Here is a 19572-nt window from a genome sequence, read left to right as displayed (position 1 = left end):
AATAGGGCTGAAGTGGTTAATGTATGTTTTATAATGTAATAATTGATATCTGCAAAGTAACTAGTAACTAAAGTTTTCAAATAATTGTAGTGGCGTAAAAGTACAATATTTGCCTCTGAGATGTAGTGGAGTAGAAGTAAAAGTATTGGAAATTGGAAATACTCAAGTAAAGTACAAATACCTCAAAATATTACTTAATTACAGTACTTAAGTAAATGTACTTAGTTACTTTCCACCACTGGGTCCGGGGACCCTCAGGAATCCTTGAGGGAGTTCCAGGGGGTCCCCAGCTAATTGATGGATAGTTAGGAACCAAATGGACCCTTATGGGTCTGTAACTCTGAGAGTGTACATCCCTTTGTACACTCTGAGTTAAATTAACATTGAATTTATAGTATAAATTGGGGTCCCAGAGATAGAAATGCCATTAAATGGGGGTCCGTAGCCTAATGCATGCCAAACTGGGGGTCCTTGAAATTAAAATGGTTGAGAATCACTGCTAGAGCCGTAAAAATCTTCTCTTATCGGGGGTCCCTGGCATATCTTTTCAAATGGTGGTCCAAATGGCTCATAAGTGTCAAGTTGGGGGTCCTTGACATGAAAAAGGTTTGAGAACCACTGTTATAGAGAATATGGAGTAGTGATTGAGCCAGGGGAGTCCCCTCATACACATCACTCTACATACAAACACCTGACATTCACTCATCGGCCATATGGGGGCGCTCATGCCACTGTTTGACCTTTTTATAGGAGCAGTTGCCAAGCCAGCTACTCTTTTCCCCTTTGTTTACAGGGAAGACTATTAGAAAGAAAAAATGCTTTCATGTGAAAAAGAAAACATTTGGCAGCTTAATTTGCACAGAATCATCCTTTCATTGATTTAGTACCTTAATCCCAACTTGACAAAAGATCCCCCAGCCCGACTGTTATTGTTGTGATCAAAGTAAAATGGATACTTTCTCCCTCACTCTCTCTCTCTCTCTCTCTCTCTCTCTCTCTCTCTCTCTCTCTCAATCTCTCTCTCTTCCTGCCGTGCTCTCACTGTCACTGTTCAGCTTGCTCTTTGCCCTTCCCTTTTCGTTGAAGCGTGTAACAAACGGAGGGGCTAGTACAGCCTAAATCCTTCTTGTAGAGAGAGAGAGTGAGAGAGAGAGAGAGTGAGCCAGCAACAGGAGGGAGGATGCAACACAGAAATGTTAGGTTTTGTGCCCAGAATTAGGACCCGACTCGTAGCAGGGGCCTTCCCCTTGCTCCACACCCTGTTAATTCTCTCCCCACACGTCATCCTCATACAGAGCTGGGGCCTCAGGAACACCCCCACAGGTCTGGGTTTATAACTCACTTTGGCCCGGTCCTGTCCGAGGTAGTACGTCAGCCCAATGGGGAAGGGCCTCCTCGCTGAAGCAACGCTGCTCTCTCTCGGCCAGAAAACATAGCTCTATGCCTTGCCTTTTGTGCGAATACTCACTTATTGCTGAACAACTACACTAGTGTAAACCATTGGTTCTCAAAGTGGGGTCCGGGGACCCCCAGGGGTCCTTGGAAGGGGTACCAGGGGGTCCCCAGCAAAGTGTGTTAATCTTTTTAACCACTTTAACCATATTTTATAGTTTGGCTATTTGAAAATAGCAGATCTACAAGCTCATAGCGCGGCAGAGAGTGCCGCGCTATGAGCTTGTAGATCTGCTATTTCTTTTTTATCGTGAAAACTTGCGTGCAAATCTTTGAATATATATTTATTTTAAAGCGAACATTTGTAACTCAAATCTTTGCTTCAGGGGGTCCCTGGAACAACATATTTTGAGATGGGGGTCCGCGGCCAAATACATAGCATTTTAGGGGGTCCTTGACATGAAAAAGTTTGAGAACCACTGCCGTAAACTACACAGCGTTGTTGTAACTCTGATACTAGTGTACAAAATGTAACCACAGAGGCCCCATAACGCTCCCATTTGGTTGCATTTGTGTGCTCTCTGAGTTACGAATGGATAAAATGAACGCTGAGGATTTTCCTGTGTACCATCATCACCTCTTCCTGCATGTTCCGTGATCTATTCTGCTTCCAGCCCGGAAACTCTGCTTGCTGCGCGTCTGGTTTTGTCTTCATAACGTCTCACTCCCCATTTCCACTCAGGCGGGGGGGTGCCTTGGGTGCACTATCGCTCCCGAAGAGTTCCGGGGGCAGCGCTTGTTGCTCCTCGAGTTCCTGAGTGTCACTCTGCGGGTGGTCCGAGTCCATCCATCACTTCACATGTCCAGGGAGAGCGGCGAGGTTCACACGAGACCCACATCCCAATTCGGGCGGCTTTCCCGCAGCGGGCAAGCTCTTGCACTCATGTGTAAACCATAATCAGGCCAGCTTGAGAAAGATGTAACGGCAACTTAACCAGCCACGGCGTTTCTGGCCTCTTGGTCCCATGTGACTTATTGTCGATGACATGATGACGTAGTGCCTCAGGAATCCGCTCTGCAGCCCTTCCACACTAACTTCCCTTACAGTGCTGGTAATTTATGGCCCGCAGCTACGGAGGCAGTATACTTTAGGGTAGATGTGCGGTTTATCGTGGCTCCTTTGCTAAGAGTTAGGATGATCCCTCGCTCATATAACCTTAATGCATGTTTAATCCCGATTGGTACTTTGTGGACGGCGTTGCTTGCCAACAATAACAGATTTTCAACAAATACAAAACGTGACACATAATTTTCGGCTCTTTGGTTCAGCCTGATGAAGCCTGACAGAGTAACTATGTGCCACCACAGAATAGATGAACATTTTCCTTTTTTTTTTTAATGCTGAGAAATGGAAATACGAGGACCAACCGAGGCTAGGCTATGCTTTTTAATTTTTTTGTTTTCATTTTTTAAAGAGATTGGTAGACTAGAGAGATGGCTAGACGGAGAAAGAAGAGAGAGGGGACCGTCGTAGAGGGCCTGGGGTGATGTTTGGGGATGGAAGGGGGGGGGGGGGGGGAGTCGTTATGGTTTGTCTCGCTGTCAATCAACGACGCTCTGATTTCCTTTGTTGTCTGTGAGCTCAGTGCCCCTCAGCAACCTGTGGCTGTCCTGTCTCTTTGTGTTACAGTGTGGGAACTTCGCCGTGCTGGTGGATCTCCACGTCGTTTTGCCCCTGGGCGGCCGAGAGGACGCCGGCTGGTTTACTGCAGAGCACATCGAGGTAGAGAAACGTGTGTGTGTGTGTGTGTGTGTGTGTGTAAAAGAAGCATAATGTGCATATAACTTCAGTTCTGCTTGGTGCCTTTTCAAAAAGAAAGGAACAGCGTGGAATCTAAAATGACTTTGAGCCTTCTTTTTTTTGCCTTGGGATTTTCATTGTTAACTGTTCCCATCTCTGGACCCTCCCACTCTATCTCTGTTGCCTCTGGCTTTCCTTCCACTTGAGACTGCTGTTGACCTGTGTGATCGCACTCTCCTATTAATGTAATCCTTACATGAAATGCTGCTCTATCTCACTAAACACCCCCCAACATTTGTGTCCCTCCAACGAGCCAGCATTAGAAAACGTCAGTTGCCTTTCCAGAATTGCAGACTATGTGCATCTATCTCCACAAGAGTTCGACAAAGTGTTGTTTTATTGAACCGTCTGCTTTGCTGTTTGCACTGCAGGATGTTACAGCTCTGGTTCGAGAGTCGGTGGACCAGAGAGTCAAACAGTACACAGAGTTCCTGCACAACAGAGGGCAGCCCAAGCACAAGAAGGAGCTGGCAACTTCCAAAGCTCTTTATGTGAAAGGTAAATGATGACACTTCACAACAACTTTACAACCCCCGTCCACTTCTCAAAACACTGCACGGCATCCAAATTGCTCACATACTAGTATAGACAAGAGACCCCTTTCTGAAGTGCAGCCCATAATTGAAAGTGAACGCATGTGCTTCTTTGTTTGTTTAGAAGCAAACTGTAAAAGTTGTTATGACATGATCATGACAGCACAACATAGTGACGCCTCTGTTTTGATTTGCTCATTCCTCTGGCACCGAGCAATTTTTTTGTTCCCTCCCTGTGCGTTTAGGTGTGTCTCCATCGCCAGTCCTTCAATAAGTGCAATTGTTTATTTTGGATCCTAACCTAAACCCATTGTTTGTTCGCGACGACTTCAGTACACATACATGGCTCCTTGAAATGCGTGCAGCCAGGTCTGAAAGTAGGGTGGGAATCAAGTTGCAAAACATTATAAAATGTGTGTCATGGCCACCCGTTTGAGGAGAGTGTGGGAGGAGAGAACGCCGAACTAGTTAGGACACGGTGGCTTTCGACGCCCAGGGTGTGACCCATGGAGGCGAGAGCTGATATGGTTTTCTTTTTTGTATTGTACCGTACTGTTTACCTTGGCATGCCACATTCATACTTCTACATGCAAAGATGTGTGAGCCCATTAAAGTGGGTAGTGTTTGTATTTCTGTTTAACGTGTTGCTGGCACACCCGTGTTGATCTGCGTGTCTTAATATAGTTACCTGGATGCCAGCAAAAACAGTTGCCGAGGCACCCTTTCCTGTACATGCAAAACACACGAACGCTCTCAGCCCACGTGAGGGTGCAGAAGACGCCAGTTCGAGCGAGTCCTTTTTCCGAGCTGTGTGGACGCGCTCTCCCCCCCAGCCACCCACTCGCTCGCGTTGCCTTTGAAGCACTGCGAGCTCACATTGACAGGAACCCCCAGCTGTGTGGTGGAAGGCAAACAGGTTGGTCACAGGTAGCAGTTAAGGGCAGTTAAACGGGGCTCGCCCAGCGGGGGCAGGCCTGACTCTGAGAGTGGGATTACAGGGCAGCCTGTGCCATAAAGTTTCTCCTGTGGCTGCAGCGCGGCATCTCACGCTACACCTCGCTCGTTTAGCCCCCCCCCCCCTCCCCTTCCTCACCCAACACCAGTGTGTATGTGATAGAAGGATGATGAGTGTATACTGCACTCTATATATGTGAGCCTATACACCAGTGGTGGAAAAAGTACTCAAATGATTTACTTAAGTAAAAGTATCAATACTGCATTGTAGAAGTACTACGTTACAAGTGAAAGTCCGGAATTCAAAATTGACTTGAGTAAAAGTATTGGTATCAAAATGTACTTAAGGTACCAAAAGTAAAAGTATTAAAATGTTTGAAAATAGCCTAGTTATAAAATAGGGCTAAAGTGGTTAATGTATGTTTCATAATGTAATCATTTATATCTGCAAAGTAACTAGTAACTAAAGTTTTCAAATAATTGCAGTGGAGTAAAAGTACAATATTTGCCTCTGAGATGTAGTGGAGCAGGAGTAGAAATACTGAAAATTGGAAATACACGCACGCCTGCACACATGCCCACTTGTTTACTAAAATAGAGGACACCGGGTTGAAAGAGGTTCAATGTCTGCACCATGTCCTGCTCATGTGCTTCTATGTATGGGTATGTACTTGTATGTCCAGTAAGTGCGCATATGCAAGCGTTTACTGAAACTTGCAAACGTTTGTGTTTTTATGCAGACATGTCTACGAAAAAATACAGTCTAAAAAAGTTTTCCGGATGGGCGTGCGTGCGTGCGTGCGCACGTCGTGCACGCGGACGATTCTCGCCGGTCGTGACCAGTGGGAATCGAGAGTGAAGCAGCAAAGCGCGTTGTTGTAGATATATCCTCCCTCCGGGCAAGGTGTGAACAGGCTGACGGTGTTGGGTTACCGAAAAGCCTGACTCATATTCCCTGTGACAGACTGAGGAGAGACAGACAGCTCTAATGATGGAGATCACAGACTACCCACACATACAGTACACACACACACACTCAAACACACACACACGCGCGTGCGTGCAGACACTACATTACTCACGCGCACTCGTAGCAGCAAACACAGACGTACGCTTTGCTCCCACACCACACTGTGTGAACAAGGCGCAGATCCAGTGTTTCAGCGGGGAAATATGCATGCAAAAATGATTAAGCCCCCTTGCAGGCTTTGCCAGAAAGAATGTAACCAATGGAATATGACTCCGCTCCATATCAGTGTTTCCCTAGAACATGAAACGGAGCAGCGCCTCCTCGGACAGGCCTACGCAGTTTCAGGCTAGTTCCAAGTCCTATTAAAAGGTCTTAAGTGAGCGTAATGGCATTCTTCTTGCTCCTTTTGTTGTCCCATGCGAGGGTGGCGGCGGCTAGAGCCGTAAAGGTGGAGACGAGAGTGTGAGAAGCGAGCGAGCAGGCTAGGCAGCAGGAGCCATTAAAAAGGGGAAGGGCAGACTATAGCGGGGCTTATAGGGGAGAGGGAAGCCCATAGCAAACCTCAGGGCGGGTATTAAGGACCGGGGGGGGGTCACCTATATCTGCAGGCAGGTCAAACACTAACCTGCTAATCCTCGCACAACTTTTCAAAAACCGTCCGTTTGCAGGGGGGGGGGGGGGGTTTGTACAGAGTGAGTGTCTGTTTAGCATAAAGTCATTTGAGAAGAGAATTACGTAGCCCCATTTGTTTTCTTTTTTTGTGTGTGTTACACACACCCCAACAGTGAGGTGCATTGTTTTGTTTGTGCACGTGCAATGCACGCTGAGCACATGCACAAGCATGTGGTGCACATAGATGTAAAGGTGCTGGGCGGGGTAGTATTTCGTCTCTGTCGGGCGGAAACCTCATGTGTCCAAAACCGATTCAAATAAAATAAACTTGCAAAAGTAGCAGATATACAAGCTCGAAACGTGTCGCTTCACGCCGCGTTTCGAGCTTGTATATCTGGTACTTTTGATACATTTGCGTCACTTTTGCGTCACACCGCAGTATGATCAAGTAGGGCGTTAACTCATTCAGTGCCAGACTTATTTCTGGCTGTGTTTGCCCAGTGCCAGAGATTTTTCAATTTTTCTTACCTTTTCAAGTAGTCACAGAATATTTATCTCCATTATGATCGATCCCCTGAGGTTATACTGTGTGGTTTCACAAATGTCAACGAGGTCATCGCGACCTCGTTGACATTAACTGTCTGCCTTTGAAAATAGCATGTCTGGGCCAAAAATACATAGTAAAAAAAAAAGTACACAGGAGCCGAGATACAGCCTTTTTAAGTAATAAGTTAAACAAGAAGTGAATGGAGCGGCAAATCTTCGGATCATGATATCTTGGGTTCTGAACGTTTCCCCCCCCCCCAAAAAAAATAATGTATAAAAAAAAATCATTGGCACGTTGCGCCATTGCGTTAAAACACTTCAAACACGTCAATGGCACCATATGAGTTAATAAACACAATACGGAGATGAGAGGTTTCTGGCCGGACAGCAACGGTTGTATGTCAGGGCCAGGAATAGGAAAGGATGGAGCGTGGTGCGTTGGTGTTGGTGGTGGTGGTGGTGGTGCTATGTCTGGGGCGTATTCTGGGCCTCATGTGAAGCTTGTGTTTGTGCTGGTGCCAGAGTGGAATCACAAGAGGCTTTCGGCCAGTATACCCACTATACCCCAAAGCCAGTCAGTGCAGCATAACGGCCTCAGCTGTTGGCACTTCAAATGAGCCATCAACAGCTTTTAACATTCCCAAGTCCAATCGCTGCGTGTTCAGTCGTGACTATGGGTCATTATATTTATGTATCTGTCTGTGGAGTAGCTACGTACACGTGCATTATTTATGTGTGTCTGTGTTCACATTAACCACATTAAAGGGATAGTTCACCCCCAAAATGACTTTTTTTCTATCGATTAGTCACCCCATGGAGACTTGAATTCATGGATATTGTTTTAGTTTTTGTCGCATTCCTAAAGCCAATTATTGGATGACCGGCAGCGGTTCCGGTAGGAGACACAAAAGAGTCTCCTTTGTGTCTCCTACCGGAACCGCTGCCTACCTAAATGATTGGCTTAAACAATAAGATATCCATGAATTCAAGTCTCCATGGGGTGACTAATCGATAGAAGTAAAAGTATTTTTTGGGGTGAACTATCCCTTTAAAGGAGAATACCGGACAAATTAAGTGTTGCCTTTGATGTCTCGTTACTTACCGACCGACGTGAAAAGTGGCGTTCTTTTTTTCCATAGATTCCAGTGTCGTCATTTTTTAAACCCCCTCCGTTGTCAGAATGGGAGCGCGTGGGTCAGGGAGATTCGTCTATTATAACCGAGGCAAAGTTGTTTTTCTCTCTTCTGATAGTCATTGTGGAGTCTCATGATAGTCAAACGTGCGTTGAAATGTCCTGCGAGGCCACCGTTAATGGCGAACGAGTTAACACTGGTTGCTTGTTTCCAGAATCTGGCAACACGAGTTGCCAGGTTCTGCGTGGGCGCGTGGGTCAGGGAGACAACGCATTCTGACAACGGAGGGGGTTTAAAAAATGACGACACGGGAATCTATGGAAAAAAAGAACGCCACTTTTCACGTCGGTCGGTAAGTAACGAGACATCAAAGGCAACACTTAATTTGTCCGGTATTCTCCTTTAACCCTGGCGTCCCTACTTTGGGGAATTGTTCCAAAACAAAAAAGTTCAGAAATAGCTAGATATAGTAGATAAGCTTGTAGATCTACTATTTGTTGCTGAATGCTTGCCCGAAGAATATAGGGACGCTAAGGGTTCAAGTGGTTAAGTGGTTTATACAGTATGTCTTGTGTGCATTATGCATCACAGCCCATGAATATGTCAGACCGTCGGTCGCTTATCTGCTCCTCCGTGCATAAATCTGAACCACTTCTCCGAATCTCAGCTGCGGAGGCCATTCTCCAAATGTCAGTTGCTGCGCTGCAAGCATCTTTTTTTTTCTCCCTTTTATCCCATTAAGACCGGGAACGCAGCTGTGTCATTTTTAGATTTCTTTGGGCTATTAAAAAATCACACCCAGTGTGAAGAGAGTGGTGCCTTTGATGAGTTAATTAGTGTAACTGGTTGCATCTTTGTGTTGCAATCAGCTGCAGCTGTTGAGGCCGTGCTCTTACGGACAGACGGACGGACGGACAGACACACACAAAGTCAGTCCTTGGAGTGGCTAGCACCACTCAAAAATAGCAGATATACAAGCTCATAGCGCGGCACCGAGTGCCGCGCTATGAGCTTGTAGATCTGCTGTTTTTTTTAAATCGTGAAAATGGGTTCTTCTTTGAATATATATTTGTTAAAGTGAACATTTGTAAAATATTGTGTTCCAGGGACCTACCAGAAGCAAAGATTTGAGTTACAAATGTTCGCTTTAAAAACAAATATATACATTCAAAGATTTGCACAAAAGTAGCAGATCTACAGGATTGAGTGGGTTAAAGCAAGCTACTTGAGAATTCATGATTAGCTCATAGTGATGTGATTTATTTATGTTTTTAGAGAGCTGAATAGAGGGACATTTTCCCACCAAACGTCTTGGCTCCCGACGAGCAGAATGGACATGCTGGACTTTAGAAAACCCAGGGAAGGGGATCTTTGGGAGAGGCTTCTTGCATTCTCCCTGCTAGACTGCACTGTACACACCCACATTTTTCAGAGGGTAATTACAGATTGAAAAATGAGTGGATAATACGTTCTCTGTTTTTGAGGAATACATTTTTTTTTTTTTTGGTGGACTTTGACGTGATAAATATTTGTGGAAGGAAGCTACGGGTTATGTTAAGCAAAAGAGCGTCGCAGTTGTCTTTATAAAGGATGCCACTGATCTGTACTTGCATTGATGGGCAGGAAATTCTTTTCAGATGTGGTCTTGTCAAATAACATGGTAGCCAACAACTACCCCAATTCCTTATTATGCCGTGCAGACTTGCGCACACCAAGATATGGCTCACTTTAACCACATGAGCCATGGCGTCCCATATTCTGCATTTAAACATTCCGTGAAAATAGCAGATCTATGTGAGCTTGTATAGGTCGCCTGTTTTCAGCTAAGAGATTTGGTGTAAGAGGGGAAAAAAGGTGGGGGCCTAGTAGTATAAGACCCCTGGGGGACTCCAGTCAACTCAAAGTACAGTATACAGGGTTTAACTGGTTAACACTTTGCATTAGACGACTAGCTCCTGATAATTTACAATGTTGTTTATATGCGATCTTTACTCATTTCTTCTTTACTCATTTCTTCTTTTCTCATTTCTTGCTCTCTTGAACTATTTTTGACACAAGTTTATTTTGTGTGTGTGCATGTGCGTGTGCGCGTGTGCGTGCGTGTGTGTGTGTGTGCGTGCGTGTGCGTGTGTGTGTGCGCATGCAAGCTGCAATGGGCTCCATAGCAATGTAAACCGAGAAGGTCCCTTTTTACACGGATTTAGCTAACATGCCATTTAGAACCGCAAAAGCACATTAGCAGATGTTTTATGTCTTAGGATCTTAGTATCGATTCAGCCGCATTGATCGCTCCAGCGCCGTGGAGCGAGAGAGAGAGAGAGAGAGAGAGAGGGCTCCTCATCTGCAAGCCTCCTCCAGCAGCACGACACCGCACACAGGCCTCCTCCGCAGACACAGGAGGCAGAGCGGGCCAGGAAAGCAAAGGGACGCGTAGTGGTGGTACCACCTAGCGCCCTTTTCTGCCCACGGGCAGAGCTAGTGGTTCCTCTTCCTCTCTCTCTGCACAGGTGCCAGGGCTTAGGGAGAGGGAACACCTGCCAGCCTGTTTCCCCATGGCCACGGCAGGCTGGAGAGGCATTTTCCCAGGCTCCCCAGATGAATGGTCACTAATAGCCGTGGGAGAGGGCTTTGCGAGCGCTGCACAGTGTACCACTGACTCCTCTTGGCAGCCCCGTGAAAGGGGCTTAAGGCAGCCTGGCCCTGCGGAAAGGAACACAAGTGTTGCTGGATAGCTTTGCTGTTTTTGGGGAGAATGTGTTTATGAACAATCAAGCTCCCTCCTGATGAAGAATGCAGGGGATGCGTTGAGAGGGTTAGGAGAGAAAAAGAGGAGTTATGTTAATTTTATCGCCCTCCCGCCGTCTTAACATTTTGGATCTGTTCGCCTTCCTCTGAGCCGTTCCGAGGGTTTTTCGTAGCGTCCCAGAAGCTCACGGTTCAAATCGTTTGCAAGACTTTTTCGCGGTAATGTAACGTAACACCCGCTCGCCACTCTCTCCCCTCTGTAAACTCCTCCCCGCTGTGTGCCGGGAGCCTCCTCTCGGGAGACCTCATATGCTCCACGCTACTGCCGGGCCTGACCAAAAAGTTATTATTATTTTTGTGGCAACATCTCGTCATCGTTCCACCTCGTTTCTGCTCGATCCCACTTCCGTCTGTTCTCATTCATGTAGCCTGTGCTGCTGTGCCGAGTGTGTGTGCGGCTAGAGAGAGTCTGATCTGTCCATAGAGAAACCAATGCCGGGTGGCAGAGTTACCTGTCCTCTGTGTTGCTAGGCGCGATGCAGGCTGGGATTAAGACGACGGGGGGGGGGGGGGACCTGTGGCAGGAACAAAGGAATTCCAAGGCCCTGGCTAGGAAATGGATCCTGATCAGAGTAGCCGCCTCTACCCACTGGCTTCTCTCTCTCTCTCTCTCTGTGTCTCTCTCTCTCTCTGTCTCTCTCTCTCTCTCTCTCTCTCTCTCTCTCTTCCCCCTGGCCCCTGTCGGGCAACCCTCCCTTCCCCCTGGTGCTTTGTGGTGTTGCTGTGGCTCTGCAAATCCCCCGCCTGTAAGCCCCTGGCCTTACTCAGCAGCGACACATAGGACAGTCTGACTCCACTGTTAAACCACCTCGCTCCACCCCCCTCCCCCCCCCCCCTCCCCCCCCCCCCCACCCCCTTATCGTGGACATGCACGTTCCTGTGCAGCGCGCAACACATTACTTCCCCCACCCTGCTTTTTCCTCTCTTTTTCCTCTCCGTTATCACATGGATCCTCCTCACACATTTGTGTCTAATAAAGTATTTAAAAAAAAAATGCATGAATTTGTACACACACACACACACACACACACACACACACACACACACACACACGCACACACACCCATAAACTCGACTCTTCTCTTCCTTTGACTTGTCATCCTTGCTCCTCTCATCCTCTCTCTCTCGCCGTCTTCCTCTCTCCACAGGGTCAGCTGCAGTCTCTTAGGACACGACCGCAACCCCAGTCATAGCTGTCACACCACACTCTCTTTCCCATATAATTAGGGCAGTGGAATGGTAGCCCGAGCACGGATCGGATTCATGTGACTGTTCCCCCCTTTACCGCAATCTGGTCAGGGAGACGGCACACGCTCTCCTGAACTCAGGCAAACTATTCAGCCCTCGACCGAGGAACGGCCTCGCTTTAGGAATTAGCTAAAAACGTTGCAGAGGATCAGTGTTTTTCTCGCTCCTTTTGTTTCACTCTGGGTCGAGGAATAGCCCCGCGCCGCCTGGGTCATGTGCTCCTGTGAGCCGCGTGTGTTTTTTTTTTTTTTTTTTCTCCTGCCTGGGAACAGGTGTCATGGCCGCGCACTGTGCCAAATCGGCCTTGTGTTGTCAAGGAAAGGTCTGTATAGGATGACTTTATGAAAGCAACACTCGCTGCACTGCAGTGTAACCGTATACATTAATGCTTTCCAGGCCTTGGAAGTTATGATGTTAATGCATTACCGCACTTAAAAACACAACATTTTAATAAAACAAAATGTACAATCATTTTGGGTCTTATTTTACCGTGGCTGTCCGAACCCTTAGTGAAACACTTGTTTTACTTCTTGCAGTGGCCTTAAACTTGTCTATTATCATTAGGCACTGGTAGCTAGACATAGATAGAATCTCCATGTGTTCCGTGGCCCTGTTTCATCTATTTAGATTTACAAACACACCGGCTAGCAGATTTACAGGGGGAACCGGCATGCAAGAGCAGTCTGGAACCAATGAGACCTTGATCAGAGATTTAAAGGGCCAGCACGATGCATAACTCAAATCCTCAAACATGCTTCTCACAGGGTTAAAGCAAACAGAGCACAAAACAAGAAGGACAATTGGAATCCTCTTCTTTTTCTTTTTGCATAAGAAAATTCATGGGCCCACTTCTGGCGATTTCTGGTTGCTAAAGGCTAATAAACATGATAGCGATGACTAAATCTTGACGGTTTGCATTGCGACTGCATTTTCTCCTTATCCGTCAGATTGGGTTTCAGCCGAAGTAGTGCTTTTTTTTCTCCCCTCGACGATTGACCTATCCTCCCAAATGCACCCCGCCACTCTGGTCACATGCTGCATAATGGGGCTGGCCGGTTGCTACCACGCTGTGGCGTATTTCGTAACCACGACGGAGGGGTCACCCAAATGTTAAATTGAACACTCATGTGCAAATATTGTTTCAGGTGGACGTTGAGCGGGATGATAAGACACACAGCGCTGTGCTTGGGCTCGCAGTTACAGTTACACACAGAGAGTGATGTCCTTCCAGGAAAGTCCCCACTCGCTGCTTTGCATGTGGGCAACTTCCTCAAAGCTTTCTCTCTTAAGTGCCCTGGATTCCCTCCCCAACGTGCTCTCCCTCTCACCGTCCCCCCCGTCCCCCCCGTCCCCCCCCCAACCCCCGGTAAGCCGCCCCGCTCAGGAGGGACAGAGGGAGAGAGGCGGCCTGACATCAAAGCAAAAGGAGATGTCAACGGAGCGAGGGTTCTCAGGCACTGTGTGTGCGACTATTGTGCCGTTTCTCAACTCATGTACATGAAGTGGCTGCGTGGGAAATACTGTAGCTCCTGTCACCAGTGACCCACGGTGACGGGGTCCTCTTTTTTTACAAGCCTCCTCTGAGCCACACTGGTGGCTCAGGATAACGCATGGCAGAGACAGGGGCCTGCTGGGTAGCAAATTTGTATTCTGTTTTAGTCATAGACTTTTGAATCAAATTCCATTTAGTTTTAGTCATATTTTAGTCATCTGAAAAGTTTTACTGTTAGTCTAGTTTTAGTCGACTAAATATCATACGTTTATAGTCGACTAAATCTACAGTTGATTTAGTCGACTAAAATGTATTTTGGCGGTGCCTTGATGGCGTCATAATGGCTGATTTTACACTTGGTTGCATGCTGAAAATAGCCGATTTACAAGCTCACAACGCGACGAAGTGCGACGCGTTGTGAGCTTGTAGATCTGCTATTTTCAGAGCGCAACACCTGAGCGCAACCAAACATAAAATGACTTGTCTTTTAGTTCTACTGGATCTCTTCTCCACTCGTCCCTCCCTAAACATTTTAGTCTAGTTTTTATTTGTTGACGAAATTGTCAATATATTTAGTCTTAGTCACCATAGATTAGTTTTTATTTAGTTTTCGTCAGTGGAAAAAGGGTAGTCGACGAAAATGTTTCGTCATCGTTTCAGTCGACAAAATCAACGCTGCTTTCAACTCATGTACATGAAGTGGCTGCGTGGGAAATACTGTTGCTCCCGTCTTCAGTGACCCACGGTGACGGCCGGGTCCTCTTTTTTACAAGCCCCTGAGCCACACTGGTGGTTCAGGATAACGCATGGCAGAGAGAGAGGGGCCTGCTGGGCACTCGTGTGAAGTTTTCATATCGGCACAGGAATGCCCACAGTGAGTGGATGGTTGTGTGTGTGAGTCACTGTAACGCCAGGGCCGAGTGCAGGAATGCAGATGGCGAGGTAGAAGTGGGTCTATGTTTCCCCCTCTGATGGCTGTTTTAATGATCTCCTGCAGGATATGACTGAAGTTAATGAAGCCCTTTCCATGGGGGCTTACCTTTGACCCTTGTCTGTATGCCTCTCACCCGTGTCTGTTCCATTTTACTGTCCCATGCTACTCTGGATGCCGTTTGGTTTGTTTACCTTTCTTTCCTTTCATTGTTTTCTCAGGAAGCGGTGAAAGCTGTAGGGATGTGTGTGTGCGTGCGTGCGCGCGCGCGTGTGTGTGTGAGTGAGCACGCGCTTGTATTACTATGCTTGTGAGGACAAAATGTCCCCACTAGTTTAGCAGAATTTGAGAAATATTTTTGTCTTTAGTTAAAGGGTAAAAAAATTGGCCCGGGTGGCAAGGGTAGCGGTCCGGGCAACTAGGCTGCTGATTCAGCCTTGACAGCGTGTCGCGGGTTCGATTCCCGATCCCGACGACCTTTGCTGTGTGTCACTGCCCATCTCTCCCCATTTCCTGTCTACTATACTATCAATAAAGGCAGAAAAAAGACAAAAAAATATCTTCGAAAAAGAAAAGAAAAAGGGTTAAAAGGGCGTTCATAAAATCGTTAACCTAAAATGATGTCCTCCCAAGTATAGTTATACAAACGTGTGCGTGTGCGTGCGCGTGCGTGCGTGCGTGTGCGTGCGTGCGTGCGTGCGTGCCAATGGGAGGCCTTACAAGTACAGTAACCGTCTAGTCTGTGTCTTGTTCTGCAGTTGTCTTGTGGTATGTCGTGATGATGGTCGATGTCTCTGCATACAAATGGTTGCAGCATTTATCTACCACACTTCTGGAAAACATGGCATGCCGGCTTGTTTACGGTTCGATTTAACCCGTCATAATATTGCTGCGCATTGTGTTTCAAAGCAATTAAGCCAGGCCGTGCTCACTTGAAGGAATTTTAGGGGAAAGGAGGGGAGGGGGAGGGGGGGGGATCTTTCAATTGCTTTTAGGTTTCTTTGTAGATGTGAACATTGCACCACCGTGGACTACAGTCGCCACCGGTGTTGCCATGTCTGCTTATTATAAGCGACTGTGGGCTTGTTTTTTCTAAAGTTGCTTGTAAATATTGGTAGCTTGCGGGTTGCGTTTTTTTGGGATTGTTTTTAAAGTGCAGTTGCTTATTTTGGCCTTGCTTCCTAATGTTGTTTAAACCAGTGGTTCTCAAACATTTTCAAGTCTTGGACCCCCAAATGAATATGTATTTGTCCACGGACCCCCCCTATCTGCAAATATTTTGCGCCAGGGACCCCCGTACCAGATTTGTGTTGTTAAAAATCTTTCAAATAATATTCAAAATGTTTCAATATAGGTTTAGTACTCACGTGACCTATAGTCGCTTCTTTTAGACTTGTTTTCATAGACCTGGTTGCTTATTTCTCTCGCAGAATCTGGCAACACTGGTCGCCACAGAGAAAGAGGCCACTGGTTCCCGAAGGAGGCACCGGCCAAACTGTTTGTGAGACAGAAACATGAATGTAAGCTTAGCACGAGAGAGCCCGGGCAGAGGGCCAAGAGCAACTCTGTGCTGTGCAGGACGTTATAAAGTTGAAGCAACAGCTGATGTCTCGAGTCACGCCGTTTCACTGGTTCCCAACTCTGGGTTCCAGACGTCCCTGTCAGACTTGTCCTGGGAATTGGCAAGCGCAACTCACCAGGGAAGGCAGTGCGAATAGTTGTCGAGCTACATGAGGCTAAAGAGTCTAATGGACTAAATCAAAGCCTTTCAAAACACACAGGCCCATCCATGTGCAATGAAAGATGCTTGTTTCCTGGTTCTCCTCCTGTACCCAGAATGGGCAGGGAAAACAAAAACAGAGATAAGCGATCTACATTCTTCTCAGAGTAGGCATGTACTGTAGATCAGTCAATAGATCACCACCGGGTTTGTTATTCAAAGAATAACAGAATATTGGGAGTTTTTCCCCTAAAGGAATGCTGCTATTCATATTACAGACGGTCAACGTGCCATACTGCATTTTGAAGCCAGTTAGCTGGTATTATTATTACATGCTTTGTTTGTGTAGACCCCTTATTGTCTCCGCCAGGCCGAAGGCGTGGCCGAGACTATGTTTTGCACGTCCGTCCGTCTGCGAGCAGCTAATCTCCGGCACCGTTGGCCCGATTGACATGAAATTGTGCACACACACACTCCCTGGATGCCAGAGCAGAACCACATGGGCCTTCTATAGCGCCACCAGGAGGCTGTTTATTGCCCCTACAGATTTTGTCCAAACACCATGCAAATCGGTACACATTATCTCTATGGTCATGTGATCAAGACGTATCTGTTCGATTTTTCCTGTTCCATCCTGATTGGCGAATTCCGAACGTTGCTGGCCCACAATAACCTACCTAACCTGGCGGAGACGTGTTCTGAGGAGCACCTTTTCTAGTTTCAAGAATGGGCTTTTTCAGTGGCATTGTATTAGCCTTTAAATTCCTTAGATACATAAAGAGAGAGGTACCGGAGCAGCATGTGGTAGTCATAAATCTGATGTTACACGTGCTGCTGCTCTCCCGGCTACGCAAGATGTCCTCTCCATCAGTCTTCGCTCTCGCACATTTTAGGCAACCTGAGCCCTGGGTTCGGAAACAAGTTGTAAAATTAACCTGAGGAATTCTCATTAGTCATCCGTCCAAAGCTGTCACATGACCTCTCGCGTGTATAGCTGCAGAGTCTGAGACAGTCTTGGTTGGCTCCTGCTTTGGAGGGCAGTGCTGTCATCTGGGAGCTCATCTCATAAAGTGAGGTAGCCAGTGCAGTGGTGGTGATGGTTTGATTGATTGATTGGTTACCATCTGTTATGATTGAGTCCTGCTCAAAACTAAAGGTGATAGCGCATTCATTCATCATGCAGTGGTGGAAGAAGTACTCAGATAGTTTACTTAACCCATTGATACCTGGAACGCATCTGTGTCACTTTAGATGTATTTGGCTATTCAAAAATAGCAGATATACAAGCTCATAGCGCGGCACCGAGTGCCGCGCTATGAGCTTGTAGATCTGCTATTTTTGAAAAATCTTGAAAATATTTTCTTTAGATTTTTTTCCAAAAACTGTTATGATTTTGATTTTTTTTAAAGAATCGCCTCAGGTCTTAATGGGTTAAGGAAAAGTAGCAATACCACAATATAAAAATACTCTGTTACAAGTAAAAGGCCTGTGTTCAAAATGTGACTTGAGTAAAAGTACAAAAGTGTTGGCTTCAAATTATACTTAAAGTACCAAAAGTAAAAGTACTAAAATGTTTGAAAATAGCAGATCTACAAGCTTGTAGATCGGCTATTTTCAAATAGCCTATGTATACAATAGGGCTAAAGTGGTTAATGTATGTTTTATGATGTCATAATTTATATCTGCAAAGTATCTTGTAACTAAAGCTGTCAAATAATTGTAGTGGAGTAAAAGTACAATATTTACCTCTGACATGTAGTGGAGTATAAGTAAAAGTATTGAAAATGGGGAAATACTCCAGTAAAGTATACATTCCTCAAAAGTGTACTTAAGTGCAGTACTTGAGTAAATGTACTTAGTTACTTTACACCACTGGCATCATGCATGTAAAAATGTGAGCTGTAGGCCTTTAGGACACTGCCAGTGTTTTCATCCCCACTACGGACAGGGCTGTAAGTAACAGTAATGTCAGTCGGTCAGTTTAATCCCAAACAAGATGTCTCAAAAACTACTGTCTGGATTGCCATGGAATTTGCTGAGTGCCTTCATGCTTCCTGAAGGATGAACCATACTGACCCTGTGTCAGTAGCCGTAGGCCAAAATGTCCACTTGCCCACAAGTTATGGATTGCCATGAAACCTGAAGAGAACATTATTTTCCCCTGGCTAATGAGCACTAATCATTTGAGTGACCCGATGACCTTTACTCTATTGCCACCCTCCGGCCAAAATGTTCACTTTTTGGTATTTATCCCCACTAGTGAGAGCATGGGGCTTTAAGGGTGGCTAAATCAAGTCATTTAAAATCCTTTTGGTTGGGTATAAGGGGCAGTATGGCCTCTAGCGGCCACTAGCTGAGCTTCTAGACTCTTAGTCTTGTTTCACATTTTGTCTTAGAGTGAAGTTAGAGGGGAATAAATCACACCCAGTGTGAAGTGGGCGGTGTGGTCATCACAGTGGTCATCATAGTGATGGAAGCTCACTTTTAAAAAAAAATATTTTTTGAAGTGCATAATCCTATTTATAGGTTATTAATGTCATCATGTGTCTCGCTAGCCAATCACAGTGCTGAATAGAGTCAGCCAATAGAGTCAGCCAATCACAGTACAGCTAGGGGTGTACTAATGAGCCAATCACAATACAGCTAATGAGGTGTCCCAACCCCACTTATAGGGGCGGCTACACCGCCCAAAAATAGCAAAAACCTAGGGTACACACACAATGCTTGATTAATATCAATGAAGGTCTATTTTAATAAACACAGGCACTGTAGAGCACGGTTATCTACTGGTATATGCAACTTCTACAGTAAAGACAACATCTGGCCTGAGGCAAAAGAACAATATATACAGTATGGTGAGTATGCCAATTTGTGGATGTCATCAAGTTATATTTTCTGAAGCTCCTCCACTAACTAAGCATAGATGGCTGAATTTATAGGCCTGTAGAATGATTATCTGAGCCTGTGGACACACATCAGCTTCTGTTCACTCGCAACACTTTCTCAAAGAGATAATAAACGCATATCCCTGGAAAATTGCCCATCTCACGGTCTTCAAAATCAGTCATTTACTCATCATCACCAACAGAACCGCTCCAGAGAGAGTTACTCGATGACATCACTGATTAGTAGAGGCTTGTTTCTAGCTTACAGAGATTTATTCTTCTTTTTGGCATTTTGACAGATGTTGCCTAACTTCTGAGAAATGTTAAAGAATATTATACATGACATCTTCTTTAGGACATTTTTACTTTTAGAAGCTCAGAAGCTCAGGCTGGCGTCCGGGGTGGTGCAGGGGTAAACTTCCTGCCCATTACCGTGGAGATGGTGATTCGAATCCTCTATGGTGCCTCCGGCTTGGCAGGGTGCTCCAAT

At 46.0% G+C, this 19572-nt stretch overlaps 1 protein-coding gene across 1 annotated transcript in view; it reads left to right on the top strand.

The window, feature by feature from the left end:
- The window catches only part of slx4ip (SLX4 interacting protein), a 62777-nt gene that overhangs the window by 13716 nt on the left and 29489 nt on the right, over positions 1-19572 (top strand). Inside the window, exons 2-3 of the mRNA XM_080448589.1 lie at positions 3083-3175; positions 3625-3751. Of these exons, the coding sequence (XP_080304715.1) occupies positions 3083-3175; positions 3625-3751 (220 nt within the window). The remainder of the gene's footprint in view (positions 1-3082; positions 3176-3624; positions 3752-19572) is intronic.

The sequence above is a fragment of the Gymnoscopelus braueri genome, assembly GCF_963280865.1.
Source record: "Gymnoscopelus braueri genome assembly, chromosome: 14".
Lineage (NCBI taxonomy): Eukaryota > Metazoa > Chordata > Actinopteri > Myctophiformes > Myctophidae > Gymnoscopelus > Gymnoscopelus braueri.
Note: the sequence above shows the minus strand (reverse complement) of the source record. Positions and strands in the feature narration are given on the sequence as shown.